Source organism: Panthera onca, chromosome C2 (assembly GCF_046562875.1).
Source record: "Panthera onca isolate mPanOnc1 chromosome C2, mPanOnc1 haplotype 2, whole genome shotgun sequence".
Lineage (NCBI taxonomy): Eukaryota > Metazoa > Chordata > Mammalia > Carnivora > Felidae > Panthera > Panthera onca.
In genome coordinates this window covers 11,655,328-11,673,109 of record NC_138347.1, presented here as the reverse complement: position 1 = coordinate 11,673,109, position 17,782 = coordinate 11,655,328, and the positions used below count along the sequence as shown (strand labels likewise).

At 40.6% G+C, this 17,782-nt stretch overlaps 1 protein-coding gene and 1 long non-coding RNA gene across 7 annotated transcripts in view; one reads left to right on the top strand and one right to left on the bottom strand.

Moving 5' to 3' along the window:
* SON (SON DNA and RNA binding protein) overlaps positions 1 to 17,782 on the top strand; it is a 32,973-nt gene that overhangs the window by 3,123 nt on the left and 12,068 nt on the right. For 4 of the 6 annotated variants that reach the window (XR_013557837.2, XM_060640410.3, XM_060640411.3 and 1 more), the window contains exons 2-6: positions 56 to 222; positions 2,269 to 8,184; positions 10,003 to 10,163; positions 12,089 to 12,235; positions 12,413 to 12,601. Coding sequence is in view for 5 of the 6 variants with exons in the window: in XM_060640410.3 (XP_060496393.3) it covers positions 56 to 222; positions 2,269 to 8,184; positions 10,003 to 10,163; positions 12,089 to 12,235; positions 12,413 to 12,601 (6,580 nt within the window). In the remaining variant the exon portion in view is untranslated. Of the gene's footprint in view, positions 1 to 55; positions 223 to 2,268; positions 8,185 to 10,002; positions 10,164 to 10,392; positions 12,236 to 12,412; positions 12,602 to 12,708; positions 13,409 to 17,782 lie in introns of those variants that run through there. The other 2 variants (XM_060640413.3, XM_060640415.3) reach the window with 2 other exon arrangements.
* The window catches only part of LOC145715744 (uncharacterized), a 136,417-nt gene continuing 119,453 nt past the window's right edge, over positions 819 to 17,782 (bottom strand). Inside the window, exon 2 of the long non-coding RNA XR_014138163.1 lies at positions 819 to 1,148. This is a non-coding gene — a long non-coding RNA (uncharacterized LOC145715744). The remainder of the gene's footprint in view (positions 1,149 to 17,782) is intronic.

Here is a 17,782-nt window from a genome sequence, read left to right as displayed (position 1 = left end):
GTATTATATAGTGTGGTAAAAGTATTAATGAATTTTGAAAACTTTTCTTGTCAAGTGGAAGGAATGAAGGCCAGCTCAATGGTGAAACAAATACACCTAATGAAGGAAACCAGGCAGGTGATGCAGCTGCCTCTGCCAGGAGCCTACCAAATGAAGAAATAGTTCAGAAGATAGAGGAAGTACTTTCTGGGGTCTTAGATACAGAACTACGATACAAGCCAGGTAAGCTGGGGATAATCAGCTGTCTTAAAAACTAAGGTTTTTAATTAGTTAACAGTATTATTTTTTTATTGCAGGGTATTTAAAAGTGTTTATTAGACTTTACTAAATTTTACTTTACTAAATTTTATTTACTGAAGACATTGTTTAAATTTTTCTGTGAAAATATAGTTGTACTGTAACGTGAGCATTGATAATTAATTTGCTTTGCTGGTGGAATATTATAACTGTATTTGATTCGGTCTTGTGCCTCATTGCTAGGATTCTGAAAGCAGGTTTTCATTGAACAGTTGTGTACATGTCAGCTTTGGAAGGGGCAGGAGCCTGGACCAAATCTGTAATGATTTTACAACCCTAGGAGGTTTTAGTTTAAAGCCCAAGGTTAGAGATTGCCTTGTTTTTGCATCTGCTCCTCCTAAAAATGCAGTGGATGGAGAGGAGTCATTGCTTTGGTATTTAGTGTTTTGGAAATTAAAATAATTGATGCTTAGAAATGAAAGACTTATGATCAAGCACAAAAAGAACTATCTTCATTTAGTTTTAGAAATGGGCGGGTGGTATGGTTTTGTTTCTTATTTGAATTGTTTTTGATATAGGACACGGTAAAAACAGCATAGACTTCAGCTATACTTAAGTTTATGGTTGTAGCAACTTTTTTTTGAAGTATACTTTAGCTAACTAGCATGAGGTGCATGATAACTAGTAGAAAGTAATTAATTTTGTTTTAGAATAGGTCTTGTCACGGATTGATTCATTTTCTCTGTAATCTTTTTTGGTTATTTACTTATTTTTTGAGAGAGAGAGCTAGAGCATGAGTGGGGGAGGGGCAGAGAGAGAGGGAGACAGAATCCGAAGCAGCCTCCAGACTGAGCTGTCAGCAGAGCCCAGCGCGGGGCTCGAACCCACGAACTGTGAGATCATGACCTGAGCTGAAGTTGGACGCTAACCAACTGAGCCACCCCGGCGCACCTAAGTTTATTTTTGAGAGAGAGAACGAGCGTGAGGGAGCTAGAGCACGAATAGGAGAGGGGCAGAGAGCAATGGGGAGAGAGAATCCCGAGCAGGCTCCTTGCTGCCAGTGCAGAGCCCAACTTGTGGCTTGATCATAACCTGAGCCGAAATCAAGAGTTGGACATGTAACCAACTGAGCCACCCAGGCCTCCCTCCCCAGGTCTAGATTTCTGATTAGCTTTTCTGCGATGACTAAAATTTGTCTAATTGGATATTGGTATTAGAATAAATTTACCTGGTTGTAAAGTAGAAAAGAAGTTATTTTCTATTTCAGAAAAGTGCAGCGGTTTTAAGTTAAATGTAAAGAGGTAGAAGAATTTCTTTTCTAAGTGACTTATTTTTTAAGTAAAAACATTGAGATTATTTTGGCAATTTTAGAGGAGGGTTGGGGGGGAAAGGTGTTTATTAGAATGTAACACGGGTGTGATGAAGTAAAGTTCACGTTTGGTGTTGATGCTTTACGTTAGTTGTTCAGCCCTTCGTATACTGCATAAAAGCACTCATTAGCATTTGCACGCATTAGCATTTTAACTCACTTTGTCCTCTAACTTTAGGAGACAGAGTGTCAGTAATTTGGCCAAGTCCATTCATCTAGTGAGTGGTGATTGAGTCAGGATTCAAAAAACAGATAGTGAAAATTGTTTAATGAGTATATCTTTTATAGCAATTTGAATTTTAACAACTGATAATACAAAATACTCTTCGGTAAGTGTAGTTTGAAAGTATTTTGCTGTGTTTTGAGAGTTGGAGAAAAAAGTTTTAAGCTTAATAAAACACAGTATAAGTCTCAAGTTTTTATGATAAACTGGTAATTTTTTTTTAAGTTGCTGATAATTTTAGACTTTAGTTGTAGAAAGAAGTATTGGAAAAGTTTGTAGGTAATTGGTATATAGAAAATAGTTTACTTAGTAACTTTGTTTAACAAAAAGTATTATACAATGGCATTTTAATATGGAATATGAGTCTCGTTTATGTGATTTATCTGAGTTTACATTGGGGAATGTTTGACAAATTAAAATCCGTTTCCCTTACTTTCAGACCTGAAAGAGGCCTCCAGAAAAAGTAGATGTGTGTCAGTACAAACAGATCCTACTGATGAAATTCCCACCAAAAAGTCAAAGAAGCATAAAAAGCACAAAAATAAAAAGAAGAAAAAGAAGAAAGAAAAGGAAAAAAAGTATAAGAGACAGCCAGAAGAATCTGAATCAAAGGCAAAATCACATCATGATGGGAACATAGATTTAGAATCGGATTCGTTTTTGAAGTTTGATTCTGAACCTTCAGCGATGGCACTGGAGCATTCTGTAAGAGCGTTTGGCCTTTCTGAGACCAGTGAATCTGCTGCAGTTGTGTTAGAACCTCCTGTGGTACCAATGGAGGTATCAGAGCCACATACCTTAGAAACTCTGAAGCCAGCTACAAAAACTGCAGAACTGTCAGTTGCATCAACATCCGTAATTTCAGTGCAGTCAGAGCAGTCTGTGGCAGTCACGCTGGAACCACCCATGACAAAGATTCTGGATTCCTTTACAATGGCACCAGTGCCCACTACAACAGTCGTGCTAAAGTCATCTGAGCCGGTTGTCACAATGTCTGTGGAATATCAGATGAAGCCTGTGCTGAAATCTTTGGATACCACACCTGCAGAGCAATCAAAGATGCTAGAACCGCCAGTAGCAAAAGGGCTAGAGCCGTCGGAAACCCTTGTGGTATCATCCGAGATCACTGCTGAGGTGCACCCTGAGCCGAGTACATCAACAACAGTGGATTTTCCAGAGTCCTCTGCAACTGAAGTGCTCAGATTGCCAGAGCAGCCTGTAGAAGTACCGTCGGAGATCGCAGATTCACCCATGACAAGACCACAGGAGTTGCCGGAGTTGCCCAAGACCACAGCGTTGGAGCTGCCGGAGTCGTCGGTGGCCTCAGTGGTGGAGTTGCCGGGGCCACCTGCGACCTCCAAGCCGGAGTTGCAGGGGCCCCCTGTGACTCCATTGCTGGAGTTACCTGGGCCCTCTGCTACCCCGTTGCCAGAGTTGCCAGGCCCCCTTTCTACCCCAGTGTCTGAGTTGCTAGGGCCCCCTGCGACAGCAGTGCCTGAGTTGCCGGGGCCCTCTGTGACATCAGTGCCACAGTTGTCGCAGGAATTGCCAGGGCTTCCGGCACCATCCGTGGGGTTGGAGCCACCACAGGAGGTACCAGAGCCACCTGTGATGGCACAGGAGTTGCCAGGGCTGCCTGCGGTGACAGCAGCAGTAGAGTTGCCAGGGCAGCCTGCGGTAACGGTAGCAATGGAGTTGGCCGAACAACCTGTGACGACGTCAGAGTTGGAGCAGCCTGTGGGGATGACAACGGTGGAACATCCTGGGCAGCCTGAGGTGACGACGGCAGCAGGGTTGCTGGGGCAGCCTGAGGCAGCGATGGTGCTGGAGTTGCCAGGACAGCCAGTGGCAACGACAGCGCTGGAGTTGCCAGGGCAGCCTTCGGTGCCTGGGGTGCCAGAGTTGCCAGGGCTGCCTTCGGCAACTAGGGCGCTGGAGTTGTCAGGGCAGCCTGTGGCAACTGGGGCACTGGAGTTGCCTGGGCAGCTCATGGCAACTGGGGCACTGGAGTTCTCGGGGCAGTCTGGGGCAGCCGGAGCCCTGGAGCTTTTGGGGCAGCCTCTGGCAACAGGGGTGCTGGAGTTGCCAGGGCAGCCTGGGGCGCCAGAGTTGCCTGGGCAGCCTGTGGCAACTGTGGCGCTGGAGATCTCTGTTCAGTCTGTGGTGACAACAACGGAGCTGTCAACGATGACCGTGTCGCAGTCCCTGGAGGTGCCCTCGACGACAGCGCTGGAATCCTATAATACGGTAGCACAGGAGCTGCCTACTACATTAGTGGGGGAGACTTCTGTAACAGTAGGAGTGGATCCCTTGATGGCCCAGGAATCCCATATGTTAGCTTCTAACACCATGGAGACCCATATGTTAGCGTCCAACACCATGGACTCCCAAATGCTAGCATCCAACACCATGGATTCCCAGATGCTAGCGTCCAACACCATGGATTCCCAGATGTTAGCCTCTAGCACCATGGACTCCCAGATGTTAGCAACTAGCTCCATGGACTCCCAGATGTTAGCAACTAGCTCCATGGACTCCCAGATGTTAGCAACCAGCTCCATGGACTCTCAGATGTTAGCAACCAGCTCCATGGACTCCCAGATGTTAGCAACCAGCTCCATGGACTCCCAGATGTTAGCAACCAGTTCCATGGACTCTCAGATGTTAGCAACCAGCTCCATGGATTCCCAGATGTTAGCTACCAGCACTATGGATTCCCAGATGTTAGCGACCAGCACCATGGACTCCCAGATGTTAGCTACTAGCTCTATGGATTCTCAGATGTTAGCATCAGGGACTATGGACTCTCAAATGTTGGCTTCCGGCACCATGGATGCTCAGATGTTAGCATCTGGTACCATGGATGCCCAGATGTTAGCATCTAGTACCCAAGATTCTGCTATGTTGGGTTCAAAATCTCCTGATCCCTACAGGTTAGCTCAGGATCCTTACAGGTTAGCTCAGGATCCCTATAGGTTAGGTCATGACCCTTATAGGTTAGGTCATGATGCCTACAGGTTAGGGCAGGACCCATATAGATTAGGCCATGATCCCTACAGACTAACTCCTGATCCCTATAGGATGTCACCTAGACCCTATAGGATAGCACCCAGGTCCTATAGAATAGCCCCCAGGCCGTACAGGTTAGCACCAAGACCCCTGATGTTAGCATCTAGACGTTCTATGATGATGTCCTATGCTGCAGAACGTTCCATGATGTCATCTTACGAACGCTCTATGATGTCCTATGAGCGGTCTATGATGTCCCCTATGGCTGAGCGCTCTATGATGTCAGCCTATGAGCGCTCTATGATGTCAGCTTATGAGCGTTCTATGATGTCCCCTATGGCTGAGCGCTCTATGATGTCAGCTTATGAACGCTCTATGATGTCAGCTTACGAGCGCTCCATGATGTCCCCAATGGCTGACCGATCTATGATGTCCATGGGTGCCGACCGGTCTATGATGTCGTCCTACTCTGCTGCTGACCGGTCTATGATGTCATCGTACTCTGCAGCTGACCGATCTATGATGTCATCTTACACTGCTGATCGTTCAATGATGTCTATGGCAGCTGATTCTTACACCGATTCTTATACTGATACATATACGGAGGCATATATGGTGCCACCTTTGCCTCCTGAAGAGCCTCCAACAATGCCACCATTGCCACCTGAGGAGCCACCAATGACCCCACCTTTGCCTCCTGAGGAACCACCGGAGGGTCCAGCATTACCTACTGAGCAGTCAGCATTAACAGCTGAAAATACTTGGCCTGCAGAGGTACCAGCATTACCTCCTGAAGAGTCTGTATCACTGTCTGAACCTTCTGTGAGTCAAAGTGAGATTTCAGAGCCTTCGACATTGCCTGCTAATTATTCAGTGTCAGCATCAGATCCTTCAGTGTTAGCATCAGAGGCTGCTGTTACCGTTCCAGAACCACCGTTAGAGCCAGAGTCTTCGGTTACATCAACACCCATAGAGTCTGCGGTAGTAGCAGAAGAGCATCAAATTGTTCCAGAGAGACCAGTGACTTACATGGTATCTGAAACTCCCATGATGTCAGCTGAACCAACTGTATTAACATCAGAACCTTCAGTTACGTCTGAGACAGCAGAAACTTTTGATTCCATGAAAGCTTCAGGACATGTTGCCTCAGAGGTATCTCAGTCCCTCCTGGAGTCAGCTGCGACTAATCCAGAGCCATCACAGAGCGCTCTAGAGCTGCCAGCCATGGCTGTCTCAGAGCTACCAGCTGTGGCTGTCCCAGAGCCACCAACTGGGACTGTTCCAGAGCCCCCAGCTGTGACTGTCTTGGAGACCCCAGCCATGGCTATCCCGGACCCAACAGCTATGGTGGTCTCTGACTCAACAGCTGTGGCTCTTCCAGACCCACCCACAGCTGAGGCTGTCCCGGAGACTGTGGCCTTGGCTGAGTCAGAGAATGTTACCATTTCTGTGCCAGTTGTTTCTGCTCTGGAGCCTAGTGTGCCTGCCCTGGAACCAGCAGTGTCAGTGCCTCAGGCTAATGCAGTTCTTTCAGAACCACCTGTTTCAGTGCAAGAATCCACTGTGATAATTTCAGAGCCTGCCATCACTGTCTCAGAACAGACCCAAATAATACCGACTGAGATAGTTGCAGAGTCTACACCAATGATACTGGAGTCTGATGTTATAAAAGGAGTGAATTTACTATCTGGTGATCAAAATCTTACTCCAGAGATTGGCATGCAGGAGATTCCCATGCATTCAGATGAAGAGCCGCATGCTGAAGGACACCTGAAGAATGACCCTTATGAAAGTGATCATGGTACAAATATAGACCTTAACATAAATAATCACTTAGTTGCTAAAGGGATGGAACATGACACAGTGTCTGCTGCCGCCACTGGTGCTGTTGGTGAAATTGGTGAAGGGAATATTTTATCCATCGGTGAGACTAAACAATGCACAGTATTGGATACGTGCTCTAGTGTTAGCGAAGTTGATGGAGGAACTCTATCTTCTGCTGGTCCCTTTGCTCTTGAACCTGATGCAGTGGGAACCAGTAAGGGTATTGAGTTTGCTACAGCATCTGCTCTCACTTCAGTTAGTAAATATGATGTTGAAGTATCTTTAACCACTCAAGATACTGAACACGACATGATAATTTCCACTAGTCCCAGTGGTGGTAGTGAAGCTGACATAGAGGGACCTTTGCCTGCTAAAGACATTCATCTCGATTTACCATCTAATAACTTTATTGGTAAGGATGCAGAAGGACCATTACCTATAAAAGAGTGTGACCAGACATTAGCAGTTGCTCTCAGCCCTAAAGAAAGTAGTGGGGAAGATAAAGAAGTACCTCTCCCTACTAAAGAGATACTCTCTGATTCAGGATTTTCTGCCAATATTGATGATATTAATGAAGCAGATTTAGTGAGACCATTACTTCCTAAGGACATGGAACGTCTTACAAGCCTTAGAGCTGGTATTGAAGGACCTTTACTTGCAAGTGAGGTTGAACGTGACAAATCTGCTGCCAGTCCAGTCGTAATCAGTATACCAGAAAGAGCTTCAGAGTCCTCTTCAGAGGAAAAAGATGATTATGAGATTTTTGTAAAAGTTAAGGACACACATGAGAAAAGTAAGAAAAACAAGAACCGGGACAAAGGTGAGAAAGAAAAGAAAAGAGACTCCTCATTAAGATCTCGAAGTAAGCGTTCCAAGTCTTCTGAACATAAATCACGCAAGCGTACCAGTGAATCTCGTTCTAGGGCAAGGAAGAGATCATCGAAATCTAAGTCTCATCGCTCTCAGACACGTTCAAGGTCACGTTCAAGACGCAGGAGGAGGAGCAGCAGGTCAAGGTCAAAGTCCAGAGGAAGGCGATCTGTATCAAAAGAGAAGCGTAAAAGATCTCCAAAGCACAGGTCTAAGTCTAGGGAAAGAAAAAGAAAGAGATCAAGTTCCAGGGATAACCGGAAAACGGTTAGAGCTCGAAGTCGCACCCCAAGTCGTCGGAGTCGGAGTCACACTCCTAGTCGGCGAAGAAGATCTAGATCTGTGGGGAGGAGGAGCTTTAGTATTTCCCCAAGCCGCCGCAGTCGCACCCCAAGCCGCCGCAGCCGCACCCCAAGCCGCCGCAGTCGCACCCCAAGCCGCCGCAGCCGCACCCCTAGCCGCCGCAGCCGCACCCCAAGCCGCCGGAGAAGATCAAGGTCTGTGGTAAGGAGACGAAGCTTTAGTATCTCACCAGTAAGATTAAGGAGATCACGAACACCTTTGAGAAGAAGGTTTAGCAGATCTCCCATTCGTCGTAAACGATCCAGGTCTTCTGAGAGAGGCAGATCACCTAAACGTCTGACGGATTTGAGTAAGTAATTTTAAAATTTATTGGCATTTTAATAGAGGATGATACAAATCCATTTTTTCTGATCTTTGAATCAAATGGAATATTTTGGGTTATTGGCTTAGGTAAATATTTCTGTCTTTAAATTTCCATATAGGTGGCTCTTGGGCAACATGGGTTTGAACTGGATGGGTCCACTTACACATGAATTTTTTGATAAAGCATTAGTATTGTAAATGTGGTTTCCTTAATGGTTTTCTTAATGTTTTTTGTAGCACACAGCATGTAATACATATACAAAACATATGTTAATTTATGTTATCAGTAAGGCTTCCAGTCAGTGGTGTACTATCCGTAGTTAAGTTTCGGGGGAGTCAAAAGTACATGCCATTTTTAAGTACGACGGTATCAGTGCCTTTAACCCCTCTTGTTCAAGGGTCAACTGTAATTAGATTATGGGTTTTAGAAAACAGGGATAAGTAAATTAGTAATTAGAGTTAAAAAGATGTGCTTTGGAGTGTATTAGAACCAAGGTGTTTACATACTTGAATGTTTTTACATACTTGAAGTTTGAACTATTTCCTGTAACTGAAAATGGAAAGTAGAAGTCTAGTTAAAGATAAGGCTGGTATACGCTGAGCTTGTTTCACTGCATGTATGCCAACATAGATCCTTGAACACAAGCCTGAAATTACAGTGTGTGTGTTTTTTTTAAATAAGTTCCATGATTGAAAAGGGCAACACAGGGCTGTTAAATGTGTGCAAAGGTAACTCTGATTGGTATAACGGGTAATGGAAGTGAGTAGGGAATTTTGCACGGTGGGGAGTTCTTTTTTATCTGGGTTGGTGATAATAGCAAAATAAGGTTTTAAGTTTATTAGACTGACTTTAGTATTTTAATAATCTGCCTTTTAAAATAGAGTGCTCTAGTTCCCTTTGATTTAACAAGTGTGCAGGGATGATTAAAAGTGGGTGGATAGTGCATGACTAACTGCAATAATGGATAATTTATCATTATGTCAGTAGATTTGACATTTCCAGGTCAGGGTTGTCTAAAGAAAAAGACCCGAACAGTAAGGGAAAATTCATTCAGTTAAGCAAAAGTTGGGTTGTTGGGTTGTTTTTTAAATTTAGACAGCGAGAGAGAGTGCACCCGCACAAGCGGGAGAGAGAATCTCAAGCAGGCTCCGTGCTCAGGGCCTGACACTGGGCTCAATCCCATGATGCTGGGATCATGACTTGAGCCAAAATCCAGAGTTGGATGTTTAACCAACCCAGGCGCCCCGAGTTCTTGTTTTTTTATTTTTGTTTACAGAATTACATCTTTGAAGTGATTACAAGTTAGTAGAGGAGATGTGGATAAAATGCATGTATGTCTGTTTTACCAAGTAGTAACCTGCCAGAAAGAGCAGAATGTGATGATTACTTGTATAGTTAGGGCACTTTTGAGCACACTGAAGAGGAGTGTTAAATTCTGGCTTGTTAGAAGAGGTTGAATTTGGGCTTAAAGAGTGATTTAAAATGTCATATTAGAAGGAAAGTGATTTTAAGGGCATGATACTTTTGGAAAACAAAGGACTGTGCAGGTGTGTGTGTGTGTGTCTTAGAGTGTCTGGCAGGGTTCTGTAATTTAGCTATTTTGTGTAGTGTGTGAATGGGAAGCCAAACGTGGACTTCATCGGGGCATTTGCTTAAAAACTGACCTGAAGAGTGATTTGATCACAACTGTATGTTAGGGCAGAAAATTGATGCCTTTAATTTTGTTAGTGTATAAGATTTTAGATAGAACAAAATGTGTTTATTAGTCTTATGGGAAAACTGCTTCTATTTTTCCTCTTCCAGACAAGGCTCAATTACTTGAAATAGCCAAAGCTAATGCAGCTGCCATGTGTGCTAAGGCTGGTGTTCCTTTACCGCCAAACCTAAAGCCTGCACCTCCACCTACAATAGAAGAGAAAGTTGCTAAAAAGTCAGGAGGAGCTACCATAGAAGAACTAACTGAGGTAAGCTAGACAGAATTTGTTTACATTCTTAAGTGGATTATTTCAGTGATGTTGACTCTGGAGCGTGCCAAAACCCGAATTGTGGGCTGAACTGATAATGGCTGGCACCGAGTGGCCAAAACCCGAAATACAGATGTGGCAGCGGCAGAAGCTCTGTTTAGCAGGCCATTATCCGGGATGGCTAAGCTCCGCTAGCTAAAAGTTACTTCCCATTACTTTTGCTTTCCAGTTTTAGAAGCCAAACTGACTGAGGAGTGGGACGGTTCGTTTGAATGGAGGAGGTGTTGAGTGAGCAACACGCAGAAGCTCGCCTACAGTTTCGTTTCCATTCACGACGTGTTCACTGATCGCCACGAGTGTACTGCATATACGCAAAGACACAGACAATCTTCAGAAATGATCTTTTGCCACCGGAGCTTGGAAATTAATGAGAATAGCTGGCCATTGCCTGAAAGGAACTTCTTACGCATCAACATTTCGGGTTTTGGCTGTTTGGTACCAGCCATTGGTGATAATGGCCGGCCATTATCAGTTCTTCCTGCGGTTCGGGTTTTGGCAGTAACATATATTTTAGACACACTTGTTTCTGTTTTTAAGAATTTGATCTTTTCAATTGAGGCTTTTTTTGGCTTTGTTTTGTTAATATTATTTTTATTTTTATTTTTTTTTTTTTTTGGGAGGACGCTGAAATACTGCTGCTAGGATCCAGAAATACCACACTGTTTCATATATTGAAACTTGTTATTGGCTAGCCTTATGCCAGCCTGCCACTGTTAATATATTCTGTTCCCCTTGGTTACAGGCTTGGTATACTCTGTGTTTTTTGGCCAATTGAGCTTTTTATCCTATTGTAACATTTTCAATTGATAATGGATGTGACAAATTCTACTGCTTGTATAGACAAGTCCACCCAAATTTACTCTGACCTTTTTATAAAGCCAGGTAACGGAGTCTATTCCTTAGCTTCTCAGGAAGGAATTGACTTTGCTTTATGTGTCAGACTTCATCAGTTAACACCCTCTCCATCATGCCTTATTTTCCATTCTTGAGTTTTGTTCCTTTAGAGACTCAACCTACAAAACACTTATGGAGAGACACATGACCATCTAGCCCAATTGTACATGTTTCAAAGTTTTTATTTTGCCATGCATTTGGGGGTTCATATAGTTTCTTAATGTTTCCTCACTTAGATTTATTGAAATATGAATTACAACTTTTTTTTTAATTTAAGGACTTAGTGAAGGCTTCTATTACTTGCTCGTCAAATCTAAGCTCCTTCTCTAAAACCTTGTGAACACTTAGTGTTTCCCTGTATGTTTTTAAGCCTCGTTTTCAGCCCTCTTGTTCCTTCTAATACAAGTTTCTCACCTTTTTACCACCATCTAACTATGATGACTCTTTTTTCTTTTCCTGCCAGTCCTTGTTCTTAACTATGAAAATCTGGCTTAGAACTCTTCAAGGAATAGCCCTTGGTTATCAAATTCTGCCTGATTCTGTTTTCTCTTAAGCTTTTATTCTTTCAGCACTTATGTATTCCATTTGTATTATATCATTTTGCACTTGTTAATTGTGTTGCTCTGTAAAAGCGTTCCTCAATTATTTCATGTGTATGTAATTCTGTTTCTTGAACTAGATTGTAAGCTCCTTGGGAGCAGGGACCATGTCTTCTACTCTTTTTTTTTTTTTTTTTTTTTGTATTCCCTGGACAGTGCCCAGTACAGTGCTCTGCACATAGTAGGTGCTCAATAAATGTTGTTGACTGAACAGCTAGAGTGTGTTTAAATAATAGCCGATAAGCTAAGCTACTTACCTACAACCTGTTTATCTTGTTTTATTAAAGTTGATTTTATGTGGTTTTGATTTTTTAAAAAAACTACACGTTCCACATAAAGTGTAAGATTTATCTTTTGTTTTTATTTTTTAAGAAATGCAAACAGATCGCACAGAGTAAAGAAGATGATGATGTAATAGTGAATAAGCCTCATGTTTCGGATGAAGAGGAAGAAGAACCTCCTTTTTATCATCATCCCTTTAAACTCAGTGAACCCAAACCCATTTTTTTCAATCTGAATGTGAGTATTAGTGTTTATGGTTTGATGAAATAGCATAGGGACTATTTAAATAAAACTCAAATGGAATTAAATTGTTTTAATGTTTTATTAAATACTGTGAGAAATAGTGAACAATTATTTTCAGATTATGTTGAAAAACCTCTTAAGTGTTAATTAAGGAAACACATTATGTTTTAGATTGCTGCAGCAAAACCAACTCCACCAAAAAGCCAGGTAACATTAACAAAAGAGTTTCCTGTGTCATCTGGATCTCAACATCGAAAAAAAGAAGCGGATAGTGTTTATGGAGAGTGGGTTCCTGTAGAGAAAAATGGTGAAGAGAACAAAGATGATGATAATGTTTTCAGCAGCAATTTGCCCTCTGAGGTAAGTAAGAGGAATATTGTGTTTTTTTGTTTTTTGTTTTTAATTCCTGAATCTCCCATTTTATTGTTACTTTATATCTGATTTGGCTTCTGTTTCACTCTTCTTAGGGCCGGGTTAAACGGCAGGGCCGGGTTAGACGACAGATGAAACAACCCGCAGCTTCTCATTTGACAGTAACTCGATGCAATTCACTTTGTGGAACCAAGCCACAAAGTGAAAAGCATCGAATTGCAGAGAACAGTGTTATCACATCCCTACCCAACATTGGGCCCTCCTTGCACTTATGGGAAGGTAGCCCAAGGTACAACTATTTAGCTTCCCGTTTTGCTTCGAGGCTCTATAGCTCTAGATTTTGGTGGTAGCAAATTTACTGGGTGGAGGGATTGAGCAGAGAGAGGCAGATCCTCAGGTTCAACACAAGAACTGGATTGGAAAAGGTCACTGTAGGCTGATGTGTGAGCATCTTGGATATATAACATAGCCCATTGCCCTTAAATAATGGTTTCTTACTATTTCTTTGGGTTGTCAGAGAGCCTTTAATTTTAATCATTTTCCCTTCCCTGTGCTACCTTGGCCCTTTGGAATTCTTGTGTTTAACCTAATGCTCAGCCTTGGTACTCCATTTCCCTTCTCCTTCCCCTCTTTGCTACTATTAAAAGTTGGAGAAGTGGAATTCACACCTTGAAATTTCCATGAGGCTATAGTTGTATCTTGTCAAAATGACGCAGTAATAACACCAAGTGTCAAAACAACCCCATTAAAATGCTGACTGATTAAATAATGTGCTGCTAAATATAGTGCACATGAAAACAGCAAGACTGTATATATATGTAAATATATATATATATATATATCTGTATCTTTGTATGTATCTCTGTATCTGTACCTTTGCTGTATCTTTTAATAAACAGTTTACTTTTATTTAACTTGTTGTGCAAAATCACGCTTGGGGGATCTGGGAGGGTGGAGACTTACTAGGGTGGGTGGGAGTTTTAAATGATACTATAGATTAGTTATCACCTCTTGCCCTTGGTTCCAAAGCCCAGACGTTTGTCCAAGGACTGGACTAGATAATCTGATGCCCTTACAATGTGGGACTTCTTCCCCACTTCCTTTTCTTGCAGTTCTGGGATATGTAGGTCAGAGAGACCTGTTCTCTCCACCTCAGGTTCCTTGCATTGGCCGTATCGTCTTCCACTAAACACCTCCATTATTACAAATAAATAAATCCTGTTGTTTATAAAATCAGAAAGTGAACAGAACCCAAATCAGAATTCTTTTGATAGTATTTTTTTTCCCCTGAGCTATTCACAGGTGACATTTTTTTATTGTGCTTTTTTGATCGGCATTTTAAGAGAGCGCAAGTTCTATACAATGAAGCTGGACACGCTAATTAACCAATGCAGTTTATGGTCACCAGTGATGATTTGTATTTATGTGGGATTCAGTAGTTGAAGCAAGTTATACTCTCACCAGTGGGGAAGGGGTAGCTGATTTAGACAATATTTTAGTGAAACCAATTCAGTAGCTCAGTTGCTAATCCCTAGATTAGACTACCTGCACATCTCAATAGGGAAAGGTTAACTGACATCTGCAATTGCCTTAAATCTTGTAGTAGGCTGAATATAAATCATGGTAAGAGGGCCAGTACAGACTGATTTAGAAATTCTGATACATAACGCTTTTAGTAATTTGCAGATTAAGCATGTAATAGAGTTGGAAAACATAGGGAGATCATGTGAGAAAAATTTTTCAGCTGAGTAAAGCCCTGTAAATAATTGAAAAGTTCCAAGGGATTTTCCTGAGAAGTGATCATAAGTATTTTAACTGCAGTTGAACATGCAGAAAGTGCTTAGTGAATCCTGATGAGTATTTCTTTTTTATTGAAACTTTATCTATACGTGTCTGTATATATATGTTTGAAATTCAGTACTCTGCCATTATCAGTCTTAACACTGACCCTGTGATGCCTTAGCCTTATCAGTCATCAAAAGTAGTTGTCAGTTTTAATTAAAAGTTGGGGGGAATTCCAAAGAAATCCCAGGGGGAGAAGTTGGGTATTCAAATTTTATATTAAGCAGTCTTTCATTAAAGCAGAAGAAAAAGGTCGGAAAACTAAATAAATGAAGCGGATTTCTTCTGTGGGAGGATATATACAACTATATGATACCAGAATTCTTTTAAGTCAGACTCAAAAAATACATAGGTTAATTTTAAGCAAAAACAATCCCAAAATTTTAGAAGAGAAAAAGCATGGTTTCGTTTTGCTTTCAGGTCTCTGTGCTTTTACCTAACAATAGTAGTAAACACCTAGAGGAAGTGGTCACAATATAAAACGTTTAGTCCTAGTTATTTAGCTGTATCTTGCAAATACATGAATTTGTAAGATTATGTTCTACATACCAATGTTTGTGGAATGGTGACATGGGAGCGTTGACCCTTTTGATTCCCTGTCTGGGGTTGAAATAAAGGCTTTTATAGAGTAAAAGGAAAGTTCTTTCAAATGGTCACTGTTTTAACTGATCAGTATTTATTTATTTTTTAACCTATCCGTGTTTTTCATTTTAATAAATATAAATGGAGTTTGTGGTTTTTTAGTTTTGAGCATAAAACATTTAGGCAAAGATCACAGATTTGGTCTCAGCTTTGCTGTAATCCTTAACCCCACCAATTGTCTTGCACATGAGTGCTCTTTGACATAAACGTGAGTGGATAGATGTGGATGGATCAACATAAATCCGTATCTTATGGAATATCAGCTCATCAGACTGTGCCTTACTGCCATAGCATCGTCTTCCTACCCAGAAGCCAGCCAGCATCATCCTCAGTAAGGAGTGTCTACAGAACTTTGACCATATTTGTGTGAATTTGATTTATTCTTAAACAGTGAAATCAAAAATGGTGGAAAACTAATATTTAAAAAAAGTGTCCTTGGGGGCATTAATTCTTGCTAATAAAGTTAGAGGCTTATTGGGTAGAAGATTTAAATGTAATCTTTGATATAAAATTTCCTTGGGTTTACTATTAATCATAAATTATCAGAGGTCCAGAGGTAGCTCTCCATTAAGGTCTAGTAATTGCTTACATGTTAAGATGATTCTTGTCTCAGTGTGCTTGGTTTGTTTTATTAAAAAATATTTCCACTTCCCAGTGGAAGTATAGAAGTTCTTCAAGTATAAAGTTCCAGCTTTATACTTTAGGAAAGTTAAGTTCTTGGGGTAAGATGTAAATTGTAATTGAAAATTAAATACATGGGTCCTGGCAGTGCTAGAATGGTTAAATACAGCCTTGCTATTCATTCTTTTTTCCTTAGATTCTCCTGGGTGATTAACATTGAATTTCTTTGAACAACTTAATAGGTTACCTGTTTTTCTTATTCTAGTTTATTCAGATTAAATGTATAGGAGTTATGTTAGAGAATTCCATATGGTGTAATAAAAGGTTCGTAATTCACATTTTAAAACCAAACCCATGACAGCTGAGGTATTCTGTATTTTGTGTGGCTTTTGTTTTTATAGTTGTCATTTTCTTTTCTATATGAACCTCTTTGTAATTTATTAATTTTTGCTAATAAGTATCTTAAAGTCCTATTTTACATACAGGTCAGATGCTTTTTTTTTTTAATTCTGTTTTTTTGAATTAAACATTTCCTTTTATACTCTCTGTTTTAAGATACCTGTAATTGTCTAGGTAGAGAGTAATATAATTCATATTATAGGGCTTATTTTCCCTATCTGACTCCCTCCTAATAATTCTCTTTAGCCCTTTAATTGACTTTCTAAGAAATGCCCCTGAGATACTTGTATTTATGTAAACAGCTGGGTTAACGAAAGCGGTAAGGAAGTTGACTTAGAAGGGTTTTTAAATGAGGAAGATACAGAAAGGACATGATTATAACTTAGGCTGTGAAATGCATGTTACATTATGATTTCATTTCTGACACTTTTGGATTATAGGAGAAGTGATCTGCTGTGTTGCTGTAGTAGAGAAATGAAATAACGTGGACAGGTTTTTAACTATAGGAGAACTGGAATTGGATACTCTAGGTAGATTTCACTTTTTAAAACAAGTCCCAGGGAAAAGGAAACTAAACATTTTCCCCAATTATAATACTTAGAATATTATTATAGTATCATAATTAGACTTCATACATTAGATTAAAAGTTTGTAGTATAACAGTGGAAACAAATGAGGCTTGTTGATGACCACTTAATAATAGCGTTCTATGAAATTTAAGATTTTTTCCTACTTTTTAGAAGGGCTTTTTAACATCATTTCGGTACCTTAAACCTATTCCTCTTTCTGAGCAACACTGAAAGATGGTTAGGGCTCTGAAGCTCCACTACATAGTATGATGCACTGTATAGTGTTTATGTACACACACATATACCATATAGTCCAATAGAGTAGTCACTAGCCACTGAAAAATCATTTCCTTAATTGCACTAGCCACATTTTAAGTGCTCATTAGCTGTCACTGTAGAAAATACTACTGACCAGTGTTCTAAAGGGTAGCTGTGATATTTAATGAGAGTTTCAATACTGATATGTGACATTTGGTCTAGTCCTTAAATATTAATGCTTTGGGGATTATACATTATTACATATCTTGAATTACCTTGAAAACCTGGAAACATGCTTTTTTGATTCAAACACTTGAGGATCCTTGAGAGGTTCAGATAATCCTGGTTCATTTTATTTTGAGTATGTTCTTCACATTTAAAAATATGAATATAAAATGAATAGTAAGATTACTCTCTTGGTAAGCCTGTTGAGTGAATTAAGTTGTAGTCAGGAAAAAAACTGGTTATCATTTTATCTGAAGTAAATTTATTTTAAACATCAAGGTTGCTATATTAAAATTTCTTCCAGAGTGAGATGTGAATGTAACAAAATGTTACTGAGATTTGAATGAAGTTTCATCCTGGGGATAAATGATGAGGCATTTAGATTATCTGCTTAAAGATTTAAAAAATATATGAAGATAGGTCTTCAGATCATAGGTGTGTATTCATTTGTTTACTAATTGGGAAGAATTTTATTCTAGAGAAGTTGGGAGCTTTTAGAGCCATCTTTACATTTTCATGGCTAAATTTATAGCTGGAAATTGGGGATCAGGGCTTGAAGTAGTCAGTAGATCGATTTTCCACATTATCACTTCTAAGCTTAGACTTTTTCAGA